The 19,878-nt window shown below is 38.5% G+C and overlaps 1 protein-coding gene and 1 pseudogene across 1 annotated transcript in view; one reads left to right on the top strand and one right to left on the bottom strand.

Annotated features, from left to right (window-relative positions):
- FBXO9 (F-box protein 9) overlaps positions 1-17,922 on the top strand; it is a 34,700-nt gene extending 16,778 nt beyond the window's left edge. The window contains 5 exon segments of the mRNA XM_064360979.1: positions 16,397-16,515; positions 16,694-16,784; positions 17,418-17,513; positions 17,842-17,861; positions 17,864-17,922. Of these exon segments, the coding sequence (XP_064217049.1) occupies positions 16,397-16,515; positions 16,694-16,784; positions 17,418-17,513; positions 17,842-17,861; positions 17,864-17,922 (385 nt within the window).
- A 409-nt stretch (positions 17,923-18,331) lies between these two features.
- LOC135268311 (SAP domain-containing ribonucleoprotein-like) lies at positions 18,332-18,966 on the bottom strand (annotated as a pseudogene).
- Positions 18,967-19,878: the final 912 nt, after the last annotated feature.

Genomic DNA, 19,878 nt, shown 5'->3' with positions numbered 1-19,878 from the left:
AAAAATACAAAAATTAGCCGGGCATGGTGCTACGGGTCTGTAATTCCAGCTACTCAGAAGGCTGAGACAGGAGAATCGCTTGAACCCAGGAAGCAGAGTTTGCAGTGAGCTGAGATCATGCCAATGCATTCCAGCCTGGGTGACAGAGCAAGACTCTATCTCAAAATAAATAAATAAAATTTTATAAGAAACTTAACAAGCAAAAAAAAATCCCATTAAAAATTGGGTAACACTTTTCAAAAGAAGATATTATGTGGCAAACAAGCATATGAAATAATTCTCAACATTACTAATCATTAGAGAAATACAAATCAAAATCGCAATGAGATACCATCTCACACCAGTCAGAATGGCTATTATTAAAAAGAAAAAACAGGCTGGGCACAGTGGCTCACACCTATAATCCTAGCACTTTGGGAGGCCGAGGTGGGTGGATCACAAGGTCAAGAGATCGAGACCATCCTGGTCAACATGGTGAAACCCCGTCTCTACTAAAAATACAAAAATTAGCTGGGCATGGTGGCGCACGCCTGTAGTCCCAGCTACTCAGGAGGCTGAGGCAGGAGAATTGCTTGAACCCAGGAGGCAGAGGTTGCGGTGAGCTGAGATCACGCCATTGCACTCCAGCCTGGGTGAGAAGAGTGAAACTCCGTCTAAAAAAAAAAAAAGAAAAAACAGATGCTGGCAAGGCTGCTGAAAAGGGAATGCTTACATGCTGTTGGTGGGAATGTAAATTAGTTCAGTCACTGTAGAAAGCTGTTTGGTGATTCCTTAAAGAACTTAAAAGAGAAATTACCATTTGACCCAGCAATCCCATTACTGAGTATATACCCAAAGGAATATAAATCATTCTGCCATAAAGACACATGTACACATATGTTTGTTGCAGTACTGTTCACAATAGCAAAGACATAGACTCAGCCTAAATGCCCTTCAACAGTAGACTGGATAAAGAAAATGTGGTGTATATATATGCCAGGAAATACTACACACTCATAAAAAAGAATGAGATCGTATCTTTTGCAGGCCAGATGTGGTGGCTTACACCTGTAATCCCAGCACTTTGGGAAGCCAGGGTGGGAGGATCAGTTGAGCTCAGGAGTTTGAGACCAGCCTGGGCAACATGGCGAAACCCCATCTGTACAAAAAAATATAAAAATTAACTGGACTTGGGGGTGTGCGCCTATAGTCCCAGTTACTTGGGGGACTGAGGGTGGGAGGATTGCTTAAGCCAGGAGGTTAAGGCTGCAGTGAGCCATGTTCGTGCCACTGCACTCCAGCCTGGGTGACAAAGTGAGATCTTGTCTCAAAAAAAAAAAAAAGATAATATTCTTTGCAGCATCATAGATGAAGCTAGATGCCATTATCCAAAGTGAATTAACATAGGGTCAGAAAACCAAACACCACATGTTCTCACTTATAAGTGGGAGCTAAACGTCTAGCATACATGGACACAAAGAAGGGAACAATAGATACCAGGGCCTACTTGAGGGTGGAGGGTGAGAGGAGTGTGAGGATCAAAAACTACTTATTGGGCACTATGCTTATTGCCTGGATGACAAAATAACATATACACTAAACCCCCTTGACACACAATTGATCCATAGAATCAGTCTGCACATGTACTCCTGAAACTAAAAAGTTAAAAAAAAATTTCTTTTTTGCTATGTGAAGAATAATGCTAGTTTAATATAAGGTCATTTGAGACTAGTCTTTCATGGCCATCTTATATAAAAATATATACTTAGTCCTTATATAGAATTTTTAAAGATAACTTTTGGTCTTAAAATTCAGATGCATTATTTTTAAATAAATGAATTCCACTTGGCATCTTGTACTTTTCATAAAACATTTGAATTTCTTGAAGATTCTCTTTCACAATGCTATTTGCTAGTCTGTTTAACAAGTACCTATTAAACACCTAGTGGATTGCCACTAGGGTCTCTAGCACTGTCGTCAACCTAAATAACAAGCAGAGAGACTCTCTATGAGAAATTTGAGAATAAAACATTGCAATGGGAATACACATGCCATAGTAAACTATTCAGGGAAACAAAGATTTTTAAAAGAAAGAGTGAGGAGGATTACATAATTGTTTTGAAATAATTAATCCTTGACTACAAAGATCAGTAACAAGGGTGATGCTAGTCTGACACTGGACAGGCAGTTTCTTGACCAGATGTCCTAGCAGCAAAAATATTTTTTGTATAAGGTTGTGATGGCCTTTGTGCAAAGTTGTGTTTTTTTATAGTCTTTTTTGTTACCAGGCATAGAAGCCTGAGAACCTTCTCTTCATGGACTTCCTCAGCTCTGTTTCTCAGGGTTTTCTTAACATTAGTGACTCCATTTTTATTTTAACAACTTTCATATTTTCCCCTTTTGATCAATATCTTTATCTGATCAGTCATCGTGTAGTTGGGTTTTGACATCCCATAATACCAGGCTGGACTTATCCTGGTTGCTAGTCTCATCCCATGTTGGGGAAAATGATTAGTGACTAGGAGTCCATGTCAAAACCATTTTAAGCCACAGTTGAGCAAGAAGGGACATTTGAAGGGAATGACTCTCAGGCTGTGTCTACCTGGATTCCATTATTAAGCTTGATTTTTGTCTGTTCCATAGTCTTTTGTTATCTCAAAATGCTGGGCTAGCATTATTGTTCGGTGTGATACTTCATTTAACAAATAACAGATACAAAGTTAGTAGTTAATATGACAATTCCAATTTGCATAATGGTTTTGAGCCATGAACCTAGGCTTAAAGACAACTAATTGAATAGATCAGTGACCATAGGGAATTAGGTGAGATCTTTTATGATCATGTGACCTGTTTTCTTATTTTATATACATGGGTCTCAACTTTATCAGAGGCATTTATGTAGGTACAGCATATAGTACTAGCAATAGCACAGATACTTTTTTTTTGACCAATGGATACTAAAGGATTTCTTGGGTTAGATTCTGTTAAGTTACCAGCAGAAGCTATTGATTATGAAATTTTAATTACACCATTATTCTGTCAAGTGAAAAAAGTAGCATTAAGTGGGGGTAAAAGTCTTATTATGATGTGGTTCTGCTGTCATAGGAAAAACTGTCTACAGCTTTCACAAAAACATCAGCTTCTCCTGATTATGTTTGAATGTCTCTGGTCATGATATTGTTGTGTGGCTCATATATCAGGCATGAAACTTGTTTCTGAAAATTTGAATAGAGGGCTTTAGGAGTAGAATAGCTTTTGTTTTTAGTTGGAGTATTGTAGCCCAATACTGCAGGGAACTAGAAGAATTCAGGAAACAGTTGAGTGTATGTGTGGATAACAACAGGTGTATTGTAGTTTTTTTAAGAAATTTTTTCTTTCCTACATTGGTCATATAGGAATTTCAGATTTAAAAATCTCTTAAGGCTAGGAGGTCAAAGAGAGGCAGACTTTAGACTTCACTTATGGTCTTAAGGTTCTTGGGCCTGCTAGGAAGTAACAGGTTTTATTCACAATAAGGCCCTTGAAGCCAGATATTTTATGCACATTCTTAAATATGACATTTTCAGGCAAAGCCTTGGTAATATAACTAATGTTTCTAATTGTATCCTTATATAAAGAGAGTAGATTTTCATTGAACTTAGGTAAATAAAAATAATACAAATAGTTTCTCAATTTTGGAGGAATCAAGTAGGGAGAAAAAGCAAATACTTCCACCTTTGTTCACAAAAGTCTTCTAAAGTCATAAAGACATTCTCTTCATCAGTTACATCAGTTTTGTGTAATTTTTTGTTTTGCTGGATCTTTATTAACAGTTTTATGAACCCATGAATTTATTAGAATTCGGGAAATTTTTATTGACTCCATTGTTTTTAAAGTTACCAAAAATCTTGGTTCAAGAGTACTGCTAGAGTCTTTTCCATGAACAGCAGTTTTGGACTATAGCTGATTGCAAATGTTTTTAGAGAATTCAAAATAATAATTGTGATGACAAAAAGAATAACCATGAAAAATCTGATGAAAGTTCTCAGTTGACAAGCAAATTTAGTTTTTTCTAGTATACATAGCATTTGAAGATAACCAGAATCATAACTGACAGTGTCACATCAGGACTATTAGACTTTTATATAAATTTCATCTATTCTCTAGAATACTCACATTAATAACATCTATACAAATATAACTTTAGAAAATATTTGACATAATAGAAATCTATAACTGATAGCATATTAGATTTCTATGAGTTTATGTAGTTTTTGGAACATTTATCTCAGTAGCATACCCATAAATGTAACTGAAAGAAGATCTAATACTTAATTAACAATGCCTCCCATACAATTTACCAAGTGAGGCTAATCATTTGATACATCTACAGAATGAGAGATCCATCCTTTGAGGCTCTCCAGGAGCCCAGCTAGAAAATCCCAAAGTTAATTTTAGATCAGAAAGCCTTAATTTGGGATCTTGATCATGGAGAAACCTGCTGGAGATACCATATCAAAGGTTCAAAACATTTGATCAAAAAATATTGCTGGCCACTGTTAACTAATAGTTACTCATTTAATTGTACTGATAATCAAAAAATCTTAAAAGCAGTGCAGAAAGTTACAAGGATGTAAAAGCCTTAATCCTTTTAAAGCTCAGTTTTCTTAAATAACCAAAAACCTAATAAGGACAGCACAGGCATTATATTGATAAAACGTCAAATGTTTTTTAGGCCAGTTGCCAAAAAGATAAATATCTTTGTAGTGTAATTGCTTCTTCTTGTGGGAAACCTGTTTAGATAAATTGGAAGTTAAACCTGATAAAAAGAGTACTTGAATTTAATGAGGGACAGCAGGTATCCAAGGCTATGTGTCTACACTACATTAGAGAGGAATATAAACAAAAAAAAACTGATACCTTGAGCAGAATACATGGCTCTTAAATAGCGTAAGAAGTTTCCTGGTTACGTGGAATGATTCCAATATCACAAAAAGCCAAGAGTACAGAATCAAGTTATACTGGAGGAAAACATTGCTCTTCCAGACCTGTAAGATAAACATTCAAGCTGGACATGGTCACTCATGCCTGTAATCCCAGCACTTTGGGAGGCCAAGGTAGAAGGATTGCATGAGCTCAGGAGTTCAAGACCAGCCTGGACAACATCTCTATTAAAAAATAAAAAAAATTAGCCAAGTGTGGTGGTACATGCCTAGCTACTTGGGAGGCTGAGGCAGGAAGATGGCTTGAGCCTGAGAGATCAAAGCTGCAGTGAGCTGTGATCATGTCACTTTAGCCTGGATGATGGAGTAAGACCCTGTCTCAAAAAAAAATCTGGTGCAGTGGGTTGGGCCCAGGAGTTTGAGACCAGCCTGAGCAACATGGCGAAACCCCATCTCTACAAAAAATAGAAGAATTAGCTGGGTTTAGTGGTGTATGCCTGTGGTCCTAGCTACTCAGGAAGCTGAGGCAGGAGGATCACCTGAGCCCAGGAGTTCAAGGCCGCAGTAATCCATGATCATGCCACTGCTCTCCAGCCCAGATGACAGAGTAAGATCCTATCTCAAAAGCAAAAAAACAAAAAACCATTTCAGTGTCAGACTGTTAATGCAGAGCTAGAACCAGAGGGAAAAAGTTGGAGTTGACAAAAAGGTTGAAGGAGAGAGTTATCACCCTCAACCAAGCAAAAAAATATGCTCTTTCAAGGGGAGAAAGAACAGAAGGCAAAGGTGTATTACTTGCAAATCATGTGCAGGAGGGGTACAGCAAAAGTTTAACTTCTGATATAAATCTGAGAAGTTTCAGAAAGAAAAATTTTACCTTGAGAAGTGAATTTCCAGTCTGAGTGAAAAAGACAGCATTTCCAACCTGGAACCAAGGAAATTAATTAGATCCCAGGAAGAAGTAGAAACTAGTTTTGCAGATGGCTGTTTGATAGGTTTTAGAATTTAAAATCAAAACCTCTTGCAATTTTATTAGTACTAAGAGCAAATACATACTTTAAGAAAACCTCACTGTTCTAACAGAGGACCAAGCTTTTTAGTTTTGTATTAGTACATTTCTAATAGCAAAGCTCAATATTTAGACTTATAAACAATTCTCTTCAATTATAGCCAACTTGACCACACACAAAATTTCTTTTATGAACCTTATCACAACTTACATTGATAACATGCTTGGACTTTCTGCTCTTATATACCTTCCTCTTTCTGATCTAGTCTTTTTACTTTAGGACAAAAATCTACCCTACAAGATTCTGTTTTGTGCAAAATTATTCTCTTTTTAACCTTTTTCTAACCAAAGATATATCTTTGTAACTTTCTTCACATCTCTCTCTCCTACTTACTGATTTATTTCTTTCTTATTCTATATTTTGAAATAAGCTTTAAATAACCTGCAAATTACAAAAAATTCTTCTTTATTTAATCTTGGTTTACATGTCCTAAGCAGTGAGTTTTATTTCAACATGAATGGAAAAGTCAGCATTCAAAATATGAAGAAAAAATAGAGAACTTAGACTATATATTCTGTAGTTGCAGGTTTTTGATAATAATCTGAGCTCTAAATTTTTCTTGATGTAATTTCGCCCATCAGTTTAAAAATGTGCACAAAAATAGGCTATAAGATGTAGTCAGTTGGAATCCCAGAAAACCTGGCATGTTTTAACCTTTGAGAATCCCATTCTGTGACTTACTAATTTCTCGAGGGCAAAGAAAATTCTGCAGATCTTGTCAGGGAATGTCAGGACTTTAGACTTGTGTTTTAGGTGATGGTGACTCCCCAAGTGGTTTTTCTTTTTTTTTTTCTTTTTCTTTCTTTTGAGACAGTCTTACTCTGTCGCCCAGGCTGTAGTGCAGTGGCACAATCTTGGCTCATTTCAACCTCTGCCTCCTGAGTAGCTGAGATTACAGTCATGCGCCCATACCCAGCTAATTTTTGTATTTCTGGTAGAGATGGGGTTTCGTTATGTTGGCTGGGCTTGTCTATAACTCCCAACCTCGGGTGGTCTGCCCACCTTAGTCTCTCAATCCTCAGTAATCCCTGGGATTATAGGCGTGAGCCATTGCACTGGGCCCTCATGGTTTTTAATTAGCCATCTTATGCCCACCATTCAGAATCTTTATTTTTGCTCATGGAAGATTTTCAGAAAGCAGCAAGGGAAAAGAGTCAAACCAAAATAAGAACATTCACAAATATTTTAACCTAGGCATGCAGATCAAACAAAATATTAAACTGAGTGCACAGACAAAATCAAAAGTAAATTGACTTCTTTACTTTTGGAAGACAGGTGGACAGAATGTAAATTCTGTAGAAACCAAGAGTACCCATTCTAAAAAGACACCTTTCTTTGCACCAGAGAGAACTTACCAGGAAAGACAAAAAGTTTATCCTCTCAAAAGGGATGTATGTTCCTTTATTAAGGTGACCTTATCCAAACCAGATCCTAAATGATACCAAAAAGCCTCTACCAAAAGGAAGGAGGCTTAGCCTGAAAGAAGATCCACCAGAGCAGAAAAGGCAAACCGTGGAAGTATAGTGCTTTCAGTTAAGTACTGCACACTGGCTCCAAGAATCTCTGATTCCTTCCGGTAGTGATCTTTTTCAGATCCCACTTCTGACACTTCTCTATGTTAGCTTAAACAATAAACCACCTAAATACCAAATTCCCAAAAGTTATCTGGGGCTAGAGGCGGTGGGAATACACATGCCATAGTAAACCATGTGCTTATTCGGGAGATAAAGGTGGTTTTTAAAGGAAAAAATGAGAAGGATTACTTAATTGTTTTAGAAATAATTATCCTTGGCTACAAGGGTAATGCCAGTTCAAGTTTGCACAGGCAGTTTGCTGGGCACATGTCCTTGTAGAAGCATTTTTTGTATAAGCCTGTAATGGCCTTTGTGTAGGGTTGTGGTTTTTGCAGTCTTTTTTTTTTTATCAGGCATACAAGCATGAGAACCTTATTTTCATGGCCTTTCCCCAGCTCTGTCAGGATTTTCTTCACATTAGTGATTCATTTGATTTTGACAACTTTCATAGTTACTCAATTAACTTGCAATTATATGTGAGAAAATACTATAAAGTAGGAATTGGGCTGGTCTGAGTGCAGTGGTATTTACATCTAATTGATCACAACCAGTTACAGAGTTCTTTGTTCCTTCCCCACTCCCACTGCTTAACTTGAGTAGCCTAAAAACAAAAACAGAGTTGGTTTAGCAAATGTTCAGGAATAAAACTTCATGTGTCATCATAAAAGTAATTGTTAAAAAGCAAACATTTTAAATATACATTTTAATATAAATTTGAAGGGACTTTTTCAATCTGACACTGATGTAAGTAGTTTTTGCTTCATTTACTTATTTTTGAATGAATGAGACAAGGTCTCGTTCTGTCGCCCAGGCTGTAGTGCAGTAGTGCCACCATGGCTCACGGTAGCCTCAAACTCCTGGGTTCAAGCCACCCCCCCTGCCTTAGCTTCCTGAGGAACTGGAACTGCAGGCATGTGCCACCATGTCTGGTTAATTTTTTTTTTTCATTTTGTATTTTTGTCTGGTTAATTAAAACAATTTAAGAGACAGGGTCTTGCTATGCTTCCCAGGCTAGTTTTTGCATCTTTGTAACTGAATACTTAGCTGGCTGTGGTGGTGCACATGCCTGTAGTCCTATCTGTTCAAGAGGTTAAGACAGGAGAATTATTTGAGCCTAGGAGTTCTGGGCTGTAGTACACTATGCAGATTGGGTGTCCACATTAAGTATCAGTGTGGTAAACTCCCAGGAGCTGGGAACCACTCAAGTTGCCTAAGGAGTCGTGAACCAGCCCACGTTGGAAATGGAGCAGGTCAAAACTCCCATGCTGATCTGTAGTGGGATCATACCTGTGAATAGTCTCTGCACTCTAGCATGGACAACATAGTGAGACCTCATCACTTAAAAAAAAAATGAATATTTTAAGTTAGAGATGGAGTTAAAAATATTTTAAGTTATAGCAGAATCATGTCAATTTTTAATACATCTTTTACTTAGCTTTTTGCACTAATTTTTTAAACAAAGTTCTGTTGGTGCTGCCTTCAAAATTTATCTCCAGTCTGATCATTTTACCACTTCTACAATAACCCTTCTGACTCAGCCACTGTTCTGTTTGCTTTGGGTTACACCGTGGCATCCTGCCTGGTCTTCCTGTTTCCACTCTTAAAACCCTGGAGCATATTCTTCATAAACCACCAGAGTAATCCTTTTTTTTTTTTTTAATTGTACTTTAAGTTCTGAGGTACATGTGTGGAACATGCAGGTTTGTTACATAGGTGTATGTGCGCCATGGTGGTTGGTTGCATCCATCACCCCTTCATCTACATTAGGTATTTCTCCTAATGCTATCCCTCCCCTGGCCCTCTATTCCCCGACAGTCCCTGGTGTGTGATGTTCCCTCCCTGTGTCCATGTGTTCACATTGTTCAGCTCCCACTTATGAGTGACAACATGTGGCATTTGATTTTCTGTTCTTGTATTAGTTGGCTGAGAATGATGGTTTCCAGCTTCATCCATGTCCCTGCAAAGGACATGAACTCATCCTTTTTTATGGCTGCATAGTATTCCATGGTGTATATGTGCCACATTTCCTTTATCCAATCTATCATTGATGGGCATTTTGGTTGGTTCCAAGTCTTTGCTATTGTGAATAGTGCTGCAATAAACATACATGTGCATGTGTTAACAATTGATAATTCTTTGGGTATACACCCAGTAATGGGATTGCTGGGTCAAATGGTATTTCTGGTTCTAGATCCTTGAGGAATTACCACACTGTCTTCCACAATGGTTGAACTAATTTACACTCCCACCAACAGTGTAAAAGCATTCCTATTTCTCCACATCCTCTGTAGCATTTGTTATCTACTGATTTTTTAATGATTGCCATTCTAACTGGCTTGAGATGGTATCTCAATGTGGTTTTGATTTGCATTTCTCTAATGACCAGTGATGAGCTTTTTTTCACGTTTGTTGGCTGCATGTTTGCTTTTGAGAAGTGTCTGTTCATATCCTTTGCCCACGTTTTGATGGGGTGGTTTTTTTCCTGTAAATTTGTTTTAGTTCTTTGTAGATTCTGGATATTAGCCCTTTGTCAGATGGGTAGACTGCAAAAATTTTCCCTTATTCTGTAGGTTGCCTGTTCACTCTGATAATAATTTCTTTTGCTGTGCAGAAGCTCTTTAGTTTAATTAGATCCCATTTGTCTATTTTGGCTTTTGTTGCCATTGCTTTCGGTGTTTTACTCATGAAGTCCTTGCCCATGCCTATGTCCTGAATGGTATTGCCTAGGTTTCCTTCTAGGATTTTTATGGCTTTAGGTCTTCTGTTTAAATCTTTAATCCATCATGAGTTAATTTTTGTATAAGGTGTAAGGAAGGGGTTCAGTTTCAGCTTTCAGCATATGGCTAGCCAGTTTTCCCAACACCATTTATTAAATAGGGAATCCTTTCCCCATTGCTTGTTTTTGTCAGGTTTGTCAAAGATCAGATGTTGTAGGTGTGTGGTATTATTTCTGAGGCCTCTGTTCTGTTCCATCAGTCTATATAACTGTTTTGGTACCAGTACCATGCTGTTTTGATTACTGTAGCCTTATAATATAGTTTGAAGTCAGGTAGTGTGATGCCTCCAGCTTTATTTTTTTTTGTTTTTTGTTTTTGCTTAGAATTGTCTTGACTCTGAGGGCTCTTTTTTGGTTCCATATGAAATTTAAGGTTTTTTTTTCCACTTCTGTGAAGAAAGTCAGTGGTAGCTTGATTGGGATAGCATTGAATCTCTAGATTACTTTGGGCAGTATGGCCATTTTCACCATATTGATTCTTCCTAATCATGAACCTGGAATGTTTTTCCATTTGTTTGTGTCCTGCCTTATTTCCTTGAGCAGTGGTTTGTAGTTCTCCCTGAAGAGGTCCTTCACATCCCTTGTAAGTTGTATTCCTAGGTATTTAATTATCTTTGTAGCAATTATGAATGGGAGTTTACTCATGAGTTGGCTCTGTTTGTCTGTTATTGGTGTATAGGAATGCTTGTGATTTTTGCACATTGATTTTGTATCCTGAGACTTCACTGAAGTTGCTTATCATCTTGAGATTTTGGCCTGAGATGATGGGGTCTTCTAAATATACAATTGTCTGGGTGCGGTGGCTCACACCTGTAATCCCAGCACTTTGGAAGGCCTAGGCGGGCGAATCACCTGAGGTCAGGAGTTCGAGACCAGCCTGATGAACAGGGAGAAACCCTGTCTCTACTAAAAATACAAAATTTGCCAGGTATGGTGGCACATGACTGTAATCCCAACTGCTTGGGAGGCTGAGGCAGGAGAATTGCTTGAACCTGGGAGGCGGAGGTTGTCATGAGCCAAGATTGCGCCATTGCACTCCAGCCTGGGCAACAAGAGTGAAATTGAAACTCTGTCTCAGAAAATAAACAAATAATCAATTATGTCATCTGCAAGTAGAGACAATTTGACTTCCTCTTTACCTATTTCAATACCCTTTATTTCTTTCTCTTGCCTAATTGTCCAGGCCAGAACTTCCAATACTGTGTTGAATAGGAGTGGTGAGAGAGGGCATCCTTGTCTTGTGCCAGTTTTCAAAGGGAATGCTTCTAGTTTTTGCCCATTCGGTATGATATTGGCTGTGGGTTTGTCATAAATAGCTCTTATTATTTTGAGATACGTTCCATCGATATCTGGTTTATTGAGAGTTTTTAGCATAAACGTTGTTGAATTTTGTTGAAGGCCTTCTCTGCATCTTTTGAGATACTTGTGGTTTTTATCTTTGGTTCTGTTTATGTGATGGATTATGTTTATTGATTTGTGTATGTTGAACCAACCTTACATCCCAGGGTTGAAGCTGACTTGATGGTGATGGATAAGCTTCTTGATGTGCTGTTGGATTCAGTTTGCCAGTATTTTATTGAGGATTTTTGCATCGATGCTCATCACAGATATTGGCCTGAAATTTTCTTTTGTAGTTGTGTCTATGCCAGGTTTTGGTACCAGGATGATGAGCCTCATAAAATGAGTTAGGAAGGATTCCTTCTTTTTCATTTGTTTCGGATAGTTTCAGAAGGAATGGTATCAGCTCCTCTTTGTACTTCTAGTAGAATTTGGCTGTGAAACCATCTGGTCCTGGACTTTTTTTGGTTGGTAGACTATAGTTGCCTCAATTTCAGACCTTGTTTTTGGTCTGTTCAGGGATTCGACTTCTTCCTGGTTTAGTCTTGGGAGGGTGTAAGTGTCCAGGAATTTATACATTTCTTCTAAATTTTCTGTTTTATTTGCATAGAGGTATTCATAGTATTCTCTGTTGGTAGTTTGTATTTCTATGGGATTAGTGGTGATATCGACTTTGTACGTTTTTTTTCATTTTTTATTGCATCTATTTGATTCTTCTCTTTTCCTTTTTATTAGTCTGGCTAGCGGTCATTCTATTTTGTTGATCTTTAAAAAAAAACTCACTCCTGGATTCATTTTTTTTTTTTGAAGGGTTTTTTGTGTCTCTATCTCCTTCAGTTCTGCTCTGATCTTAGTTATTTCTTGTCTTCTGCTGGCTTTCGAATTTGTTTGTTCTTGCTTCTCTAGTTCTTTTAATTGTGATGTTAGGGTGTCGATTTTAGATCGTTCCTGCTTTCTCTGTTGGGCATTTTGTGCTATGAATTTCCCTTTACCCACTGCTTTAAATGTGTCCCAGAGATTCTGGTATGTTGTATTTTCATTCTCATTGGTTTTGAAGAACATCTTTATTTCTGCTTTCATTTCATTATTTATCCAGTAGTCATTCAGGAGCAGGTTGTTCAGTTTCCATGTAGTTGTGTAGTTTTGAGTGAGTTTCTTAATCCTGAGTTCTAATTTGATTGCACTGTGGTCTGAGAGACTGTTACGATTTCCGTTCTTTTGCATTTGCTAAGGAGTGTTTTACTTCCAATTATGTGGTCAGTTTTAGAATAGGTGTGATGTGTTGCTGAGAAGAATGTATATTCTGTTGATTTGGGGTGGAGGGTTCTGTAGATGTCTATTAGGTCCACTTGGTCCAGAGCTGAGTTCAAGTCCTGGATATCCTTGTTAATTTTTTGTTTTGTTGATCTAATATTGACAGTGAAGTGTTAAAGTCTCCCACTATTATTGTGTGGGAGTCTAAGTCTGTTTGTAGGTCTCTAGGAACCTGCTTTATGAATCTGGGTGCTTCTGTGTTGGGTGTATATATATTTAGGATAGTTAACTCTTCTTATTGCATTGATCCCTTTATCATTATGTAATGCCCTTGTCTCTTTTGATCTTTGATGGTTTAAAGTCTGTTTTATCAGAGACTAGGATTGCAACATCTGCTTTTTTTTTTTTCTTTCCATTTGCTTGGTAAATCTTTCTCCATCTCTTTATTTTGAGCCTATATGTGTCTTTGCACATGAGATGGGTCTCCTGAATACAGCACACTGATGGGTCTTGATTCTGTATCCAGTTTGCCAGTCTGTGTCTTTTAATTGGGGCATTTAGCCCATTTACATATAAGGTTAATATTGTCTGTGAATTTGATCCTGACATTATGATACTAGCTGGTTATTTTGCCCATTAGTTGATACAGTTTCTTCCTAGTGTCGATGGTCTTTAAGATTTGGTATGTTTTTGCAGTGGCTGGTACTGGTTGTTCCTTTCATGTTTACTGCTTCCTTCAGGAGCTCTTGTAGGACAGGCCTGGTGGTGGCAAAATCTCTCAGCATTTGCTTGCCCATAAAAGATTTTATCTCTCTTTTGCTTATAAAGCTTAGTTTGGCTGGATGTGAAATTCTGGGTTGAAAATTCTTTTCTTTAAGGATGTTGAATATTGGCTCCCACTCTCTTCTGGCTTGTAGGGTTTCTGCTGAGAGATCTGCTGTGAGTTTGATGGGCTTCCCTTTGTAGGTAACCCAACCTTTCTCTCTGGCTGCCCTTAGCATTTTTTTCTTCATTTCAACTCTGGTGGATCTAACAATTATGTATCTTGGAGTTGCTCTTCTTGAGGAGTATCTTGTGGTATTCTCTGTATTTCCTGAATTTGAATGTTGGCCTGCCTTGCCATGTTGGGGAAGTTCTCCTGGATAATATCCTGAAAAGTGTTTTCCAACTTGGTTTCATTCTCCCCTTCACTTTCAGGTACACTGATCAAACATAAATTTGGTCTTTTCAGGTAATCCCATATTTCTTGGAGGAGATGTTCATTTCTTTTCACTCTTTTTTCTCTAATCTTGTCTTCTTGCTTTATTTCATTGAGTTGATCTTCAGTGTCTGATATCTTTTCTTTTGCTTGATTGATTTAGCTATTGAAACTTGCGTATGCTTCACAAAGTTCTCATGCTGTTTTTTAGCTCCATCAGGTTGTTTATGTTCTTTTCTAAACTGGTTATTCTAGTTAGCATTTCGTCTTTTTTTCAAGGTTCTTAGCTTCTTTGTATTGAGTTAGAACATGCTCCTTTAGCTTGGAATAGTTTCTTATTATCCATCTTCTGAAGCCTGCTTCTGTCAGTTCATCAAACTCATTCTCCATCCAGTTGTGTTCCCTTGCTGGCCCGAAGCTGTGATCTCTGGAGTTTTCAGCCTTTTTGTGCTGGTTTCTTCCCATCTTTGTGGATTTATCTTCCTTTGGTCTTTGAAGTCGGTGACCTTTGGATGGAGTTTCTGAGTGGACGTCCTTTTTGTTGATGTTAAAACTATTTGTTTGTTTGTTAGTTTTTCTTCTAACAGTCAGACCCCTCTGCTGCAGGTCTCCTGGAGTTTGCTGGAGGTCCACTGCAGACCCTGCTTGCCTGGGAATCACCAGTGGAGACTGCAGAACAGCAAAGATTGTTGCCTGTTCCTTCTTCTGGTGCCTTCATCCCAGAGGGGTACTCACCAGATGCCAGCCAGGGCTCTCTTGTATGAGGTGTCTGTTGACCCCTATTGGGAGGTGTCTCCTTGTCAGGATACACAAGGGTCAAGGAGCCACTTGAGGCAGTCTGTCAGAGCTGGAACACAATGTTGGGAAATCTGCTGCTCTCTTCAGAACTGCCAGTCAGGGACATTTAGGTCTGCTGAAGCTATACCCACTACCGCCCCTTTTCCCAGGTGTTCTGTTCCAGGAAGGCTGATGGGCTGCTGCTTTTTTTCAGAGATGCTCTTCCCAGTGAGGACATCTAATGAGACAGTGCCTGTGGCTGCTGAGCTGTGTTGGGCTCTGCCCAGTTTGGCGTTCCCCGGCAGCTTTGCTTACACTGTGGGGTTGAAAGTGCCTACTGAGTCTCAGCAATGGTGGATTCCCCTCCCCACACTGAGCTTAACCAACCCCAGTTGATCTCAGACTGCTGTGCTGGCTGCAAGAATTTCAAGCCAGTGGATTTTAGCTTGCTGGTCTCTGTGGGGGTGGAACCCACCGAGCCAGACCACTTGGCTCCCTGGCTTCAGCCCCCTTTCCAGGGGAGTGAACAGTTCTGTCCTGCTGGTGTTCCAGGTGCCACTGGGATATGAAAAAAAAAAAAAAAACTGCTGCAACTAATTTGGTTTCTACACAAACCGTTGCCTAGTTTTGTACTGGAAACCCAGGGCCCTGGTGGTTGTGTAGGCACCGGAGGGAATCTCCTGGTCTGTGGCTTGTAAAGACCATGGGAAAAGCACAGTATGTGGACTGGAGTGCAGTAAACAGTCCCTAATGGCTTCCCTTGGCTAGGAGAGGGAGTTCCTTGGCCACTTGTGCTTCCTGGGTGAGGGGATGCTCCACCCTGCTTCGGCTCACCCTCCTTGGGCTGCACCCACTGTCCAACCAGTCCCAATGAGATGAACCAGGTACCTCAGTTGGAAATGTGGAGATCATGCCCCTTCTGTGTTGATTTCGCTGGGAGCTGTGCACCAGAGCTGTTCCTATTTGGCCATCTTGCCCGGTGACCAGAGTGATCTTTTACAATAGAAGCATAAATCATGCTCAGAACCCTCTGGTGGCATCCATCTTATGTAAATAACCACTCCTGCCTACAAGATGCCACCTCACCTGCCCTGACTGCCTCATCGTATATTTCCCTCTGCACAATGCCCACTTTGCCACAGCTGTGTGCTCCTTCTAGCTCTGGCTGCTGCTTGGGATACTTATCCCCATCACTGTGATCACCTTCCCAGAGAGGCATTTCCTGGCCTCCCTGAGATAGCCTCTATTTTCTCATCACCATTGTTTCTGTCTGCTGACTCTTTGTTGGTTGATTTTTGCACTAAGTATACTACCAGAAGCTTTTCTCTCAATTTGCTTTCCCACAGTAAAAGAGCAGGGCGTTTGCCTTGTCCGTTAGTTTCTCCTCAGAACAATGCCTCCCAGATGTTCAACAAATACTTGTTAAATAAAAGATGGCTGATAGCAAAAATATTTATTCCTGTGTATAGGGACTTAGTCTTTATTGATAGTGTGCTTTTATTCCCTAGAGACCCTGAAATATGGCGTCTGGCCTGCTTGAAAGTTTGGGGCAGAAGCTGTATTAAACTTGTTCCTTACACATCCTGGAGAGAGATGTTTTTAGAACGGCCTCGTGTTCGGTTTGACGGTAAGCTGGATTCTGTAGAACCCAACAGAAATAGTGATCTATAATGCTGATTTTGATAAATACGTCCTTTAAATTTTCTGTGATGAACATGAGTACTATAAGCATGTTTAAAGGATACCACAGTAAATATAATGAAATGTCTTAATATGATTATAACTTTAAAAAATTATTTTCTTAGGAGTGTATATCAGTAAAACCACATATATTCGTCAAGGAGAACAGTCTCTTGATGGTTTCTATAGAGCCTGGCACCAAGTGGAATATTACAGGTACAACTGTAGTACACTGAGTGAGTGGAAAATTCTCTCTCTCCATGTATTAGTTATATGGACATCTGTTCTTTGTTGCTTTTGATTGACCTTCAGAATGGCCATCAGCATTTTTATCTAGTACTACAATATAGGAATTGCACTCAAAAAACCAATAGGCTAATATAAATTATAGAATTTCTTCTGGTCTCTTTTAGATTTCTCCCTTGTCTTTTGCCCTGGGTATGCTTATTTGCCTTTTCAAATAGCTTGTGCTTTTATTCTCCACCAAGTATTACTATCATTTAGAAAAAAATAGACATGTTAATGACTGTGTGTTATTGGCTCTCACTGTTTGAAATTGTTGCTTTGGGAAAAGCACAGAACTTTAATAAAACAATATTTAACTTTATTCAGTGAGTGAAACTTAAAAGTTCAACAGTTCCCCCTGAAGAAGATGATAATGTATCTTTGGTTCTTTGTTGCTGGACTAACAGATAGTCATATTTGTTTAGTGTTTTAGCAGTTCTTTAGCCCATGGTATTTTAGTGTTGGTTTCATAGATACGAATAGGCCTAGGTACTGATAGATAAGGACATGTTTTATACTTTGTGTATGGGGTATGTTTTGGTCTCCTTTTTTTTTATTATTTAGGTACATAAGATTCTTTCCTGATGGCCATGTGATGATGTTGACAACCCCTGAGGAGCCTCAGTCCATTGTTCCTCGTTTAAGAACTAGGAATACCAGGTAGTATTTTTTTTTAATGGCTTTCCATTCAGTCTACGTTTTATATGGTTGCTTGCAGGTTAATGTAACCCAGTGCTTCCTTCACTTAATACTAGATGATTTTTAAAGCAATCATTTGGGGACTTGTGAAAAATACCAATTTCTGGGCTTTTCCTTAGAGAATCTACTTCACTATGTCTTTGGAGCCTTGGAATTGAGGTTTACTCAATTCTAGCTGGTTATTTTCAAGTAAGAGTAAATACTGTTGTAATTTATTACTTCTTAGATTACTTAAATCTACCTAATAACTGATTTAGATTCAATTTGTTTGTTTTTGTTTTTGTTTAAGGACTGATGCAATTCTACTAGGTCATTATCGCTTGTCACAAGACACAGACAATCAGACCAAAGTATTTGCTGTAATAACTAAGAAAAAAGAAGAAGTGAGTATATGAGGTGGAATTAATAATTTTCTCATCTTAATAGCCTATTCATTCAAGCATTCTCAATTAGAACAACAACAAAAAAACCCTATCTGATTGTTTATACTGTTATACAAAATGTATATTAACTTCTAGCAATCACTGAAGAAAACTGAAGAGTTTTCTAAAATGTTTTTCTATTTTTATTAACAACATAATCAAAAACAAAAACACAGCTTTAAAGCTGAAACAGCAGTAAGTCAAACTGCTGCTGCAGTTCACGGATGTACCTGGTAACATACTCCCTCATTGCAAGGCAGGACATAGACACGTGACTGTGCATTTAGGTATATATGTGACCAAGAAGAATCAAAGAAATGGAAACACTGGAGAACAGGAATTATCAAGAACTTTTCATCAGGCAATCCCAAAGCACTCTGCTCTTTTCCTCTTCTTTGCCTCTGTATTCTCTGTGGTTCCAGTTCCAGCTGAACTTGTGACAATTCCAAATCGCTTTTCTCATCATCATCAGATTTTCTGGAGATCTGATAACAAACCTATGGTTAACTTGGATAAGCTGAAGGAAGGAGTTCAACTCCTTCCTTCAGCTTATCCAAGTTAACCATAGGTTTGTTATCAGATGACAGCTCTTTTGTTAGAACTGAAGAAATCTCAAACTTATCTGCCCGAGCAACTTTCTTGCTCTCCAAGCTCACAGGTACATTGACTCGTTTGGCCCTCTTTTGCATTCTCTCAGTCTGTAGTATTTCAGATGTGATTTTCACCACTTTCTTCTCTGCTGCCACATCAACAGTTTTTTTAAGGGGTTCTTCCTCTTTGATAGGGAGCTCTATGAGCTTTGTTTCTTCTTCCTCTGTTTCATCTCCCAGTACATCATCTTCGTTGGCCGCTTCTTCAGCATATTCTTCAAGATATGCCTGGAGTCTGTGGATAAGATCTTGCTTTATTCCCTTGGTCTCCAAACCACAAGCAAGAAGTTCAGCAAGCTTCAGCTTTTGGAGCTTCACCATCTTGGTCGCCATCTTCTTACCCCTCCCTCCACCAGGCCCCCACTGGCTGCCTCTAAAATGTGGTTTTTATTGGATCAGCTTGTTTTTTTTTTTTTATCAGATAGTTTCCTTTTCTGGTCCAATGTTTTTTTACATATGAAAATGTAAAGCCAGAATCTCTTGTGAAATAACTAGTAAAATTAAAGCTCAATATGGTTTTGGCTCTTCTCATTTTGAATCACAGGGGTCTTTTCTTCCTAAATTAGCTTATTTAGATAATTCTTTCTATAAGGATATTCTTCTTTTTCTTTTTTTTTTGAGACAGAGTTTTCCTCTGGTTGCCTAGGTTGAAGTGTAGTGATGTCATCTTGGCTCACTGCAACCTCCACCTCTCGGATTCAACCAGTTCTCCTGCCTCAGCCTTCCAAGTACCTGGGATTATAGGCATATGCCACCATGCCCAGCTGTCTATATGGATATTCTTAGAACTTCAGTTTCTACTGGAAATAAGCTAACTTCAGATAATTTTCTTCTTCCTGTTCTTATGAGAGAAAAAAAATGCCAAGCAAATAAGATTACTGACATTATTACATTCTAGAGTGCTTTAAATTGTCTTAACAGATGGGTAATCTAATTTTTTCACAACCTTTCTCCATATGCACTTTTTCAATTTTGGGTAAAACCTGTTATATGTACCCAAGAAGCGGTAGTTGGAAGAAATATTAATATTTACTTGTTACCTATATAATTAATACAGCTTTTGAAGGGTATTTCTCTTGTATGAAATCCCCTTTTCTCTAACATCATGTATCAAGTTCCCTCTGATGACCATTTGGAACCTGAGGAGCAGCAGCCTGAGAGACAGACAGAATTGCTTTGACTGTGACTGTGGGCTTCCTGAAGTCAAAATTGGGGATTTGGAAGGCCTTAGTTGCTTAGGTTTTATCTAATAAA

Source organism: Aotus nancymaae, unplaced genomic scaffold (assembly GCF_030222135.1).
Source record: "Aotus nancymaae isolate 86718 unplaced genomic scaffold, 86718_ANA_hifiasm-v0.15.2.pri h1tg000040l, whole genome shotgun sequence".
Lineage (NCBI taxonomy): Eukaryota > Metazoa > Chordata > Mammalia > Primates > Aotidae > Aotus > Aotus nancymaae.
Note: the sequence above shows the minus strand (reverse complement) of the source record. Positions and strands in the feature narration are given on the sequence as shown.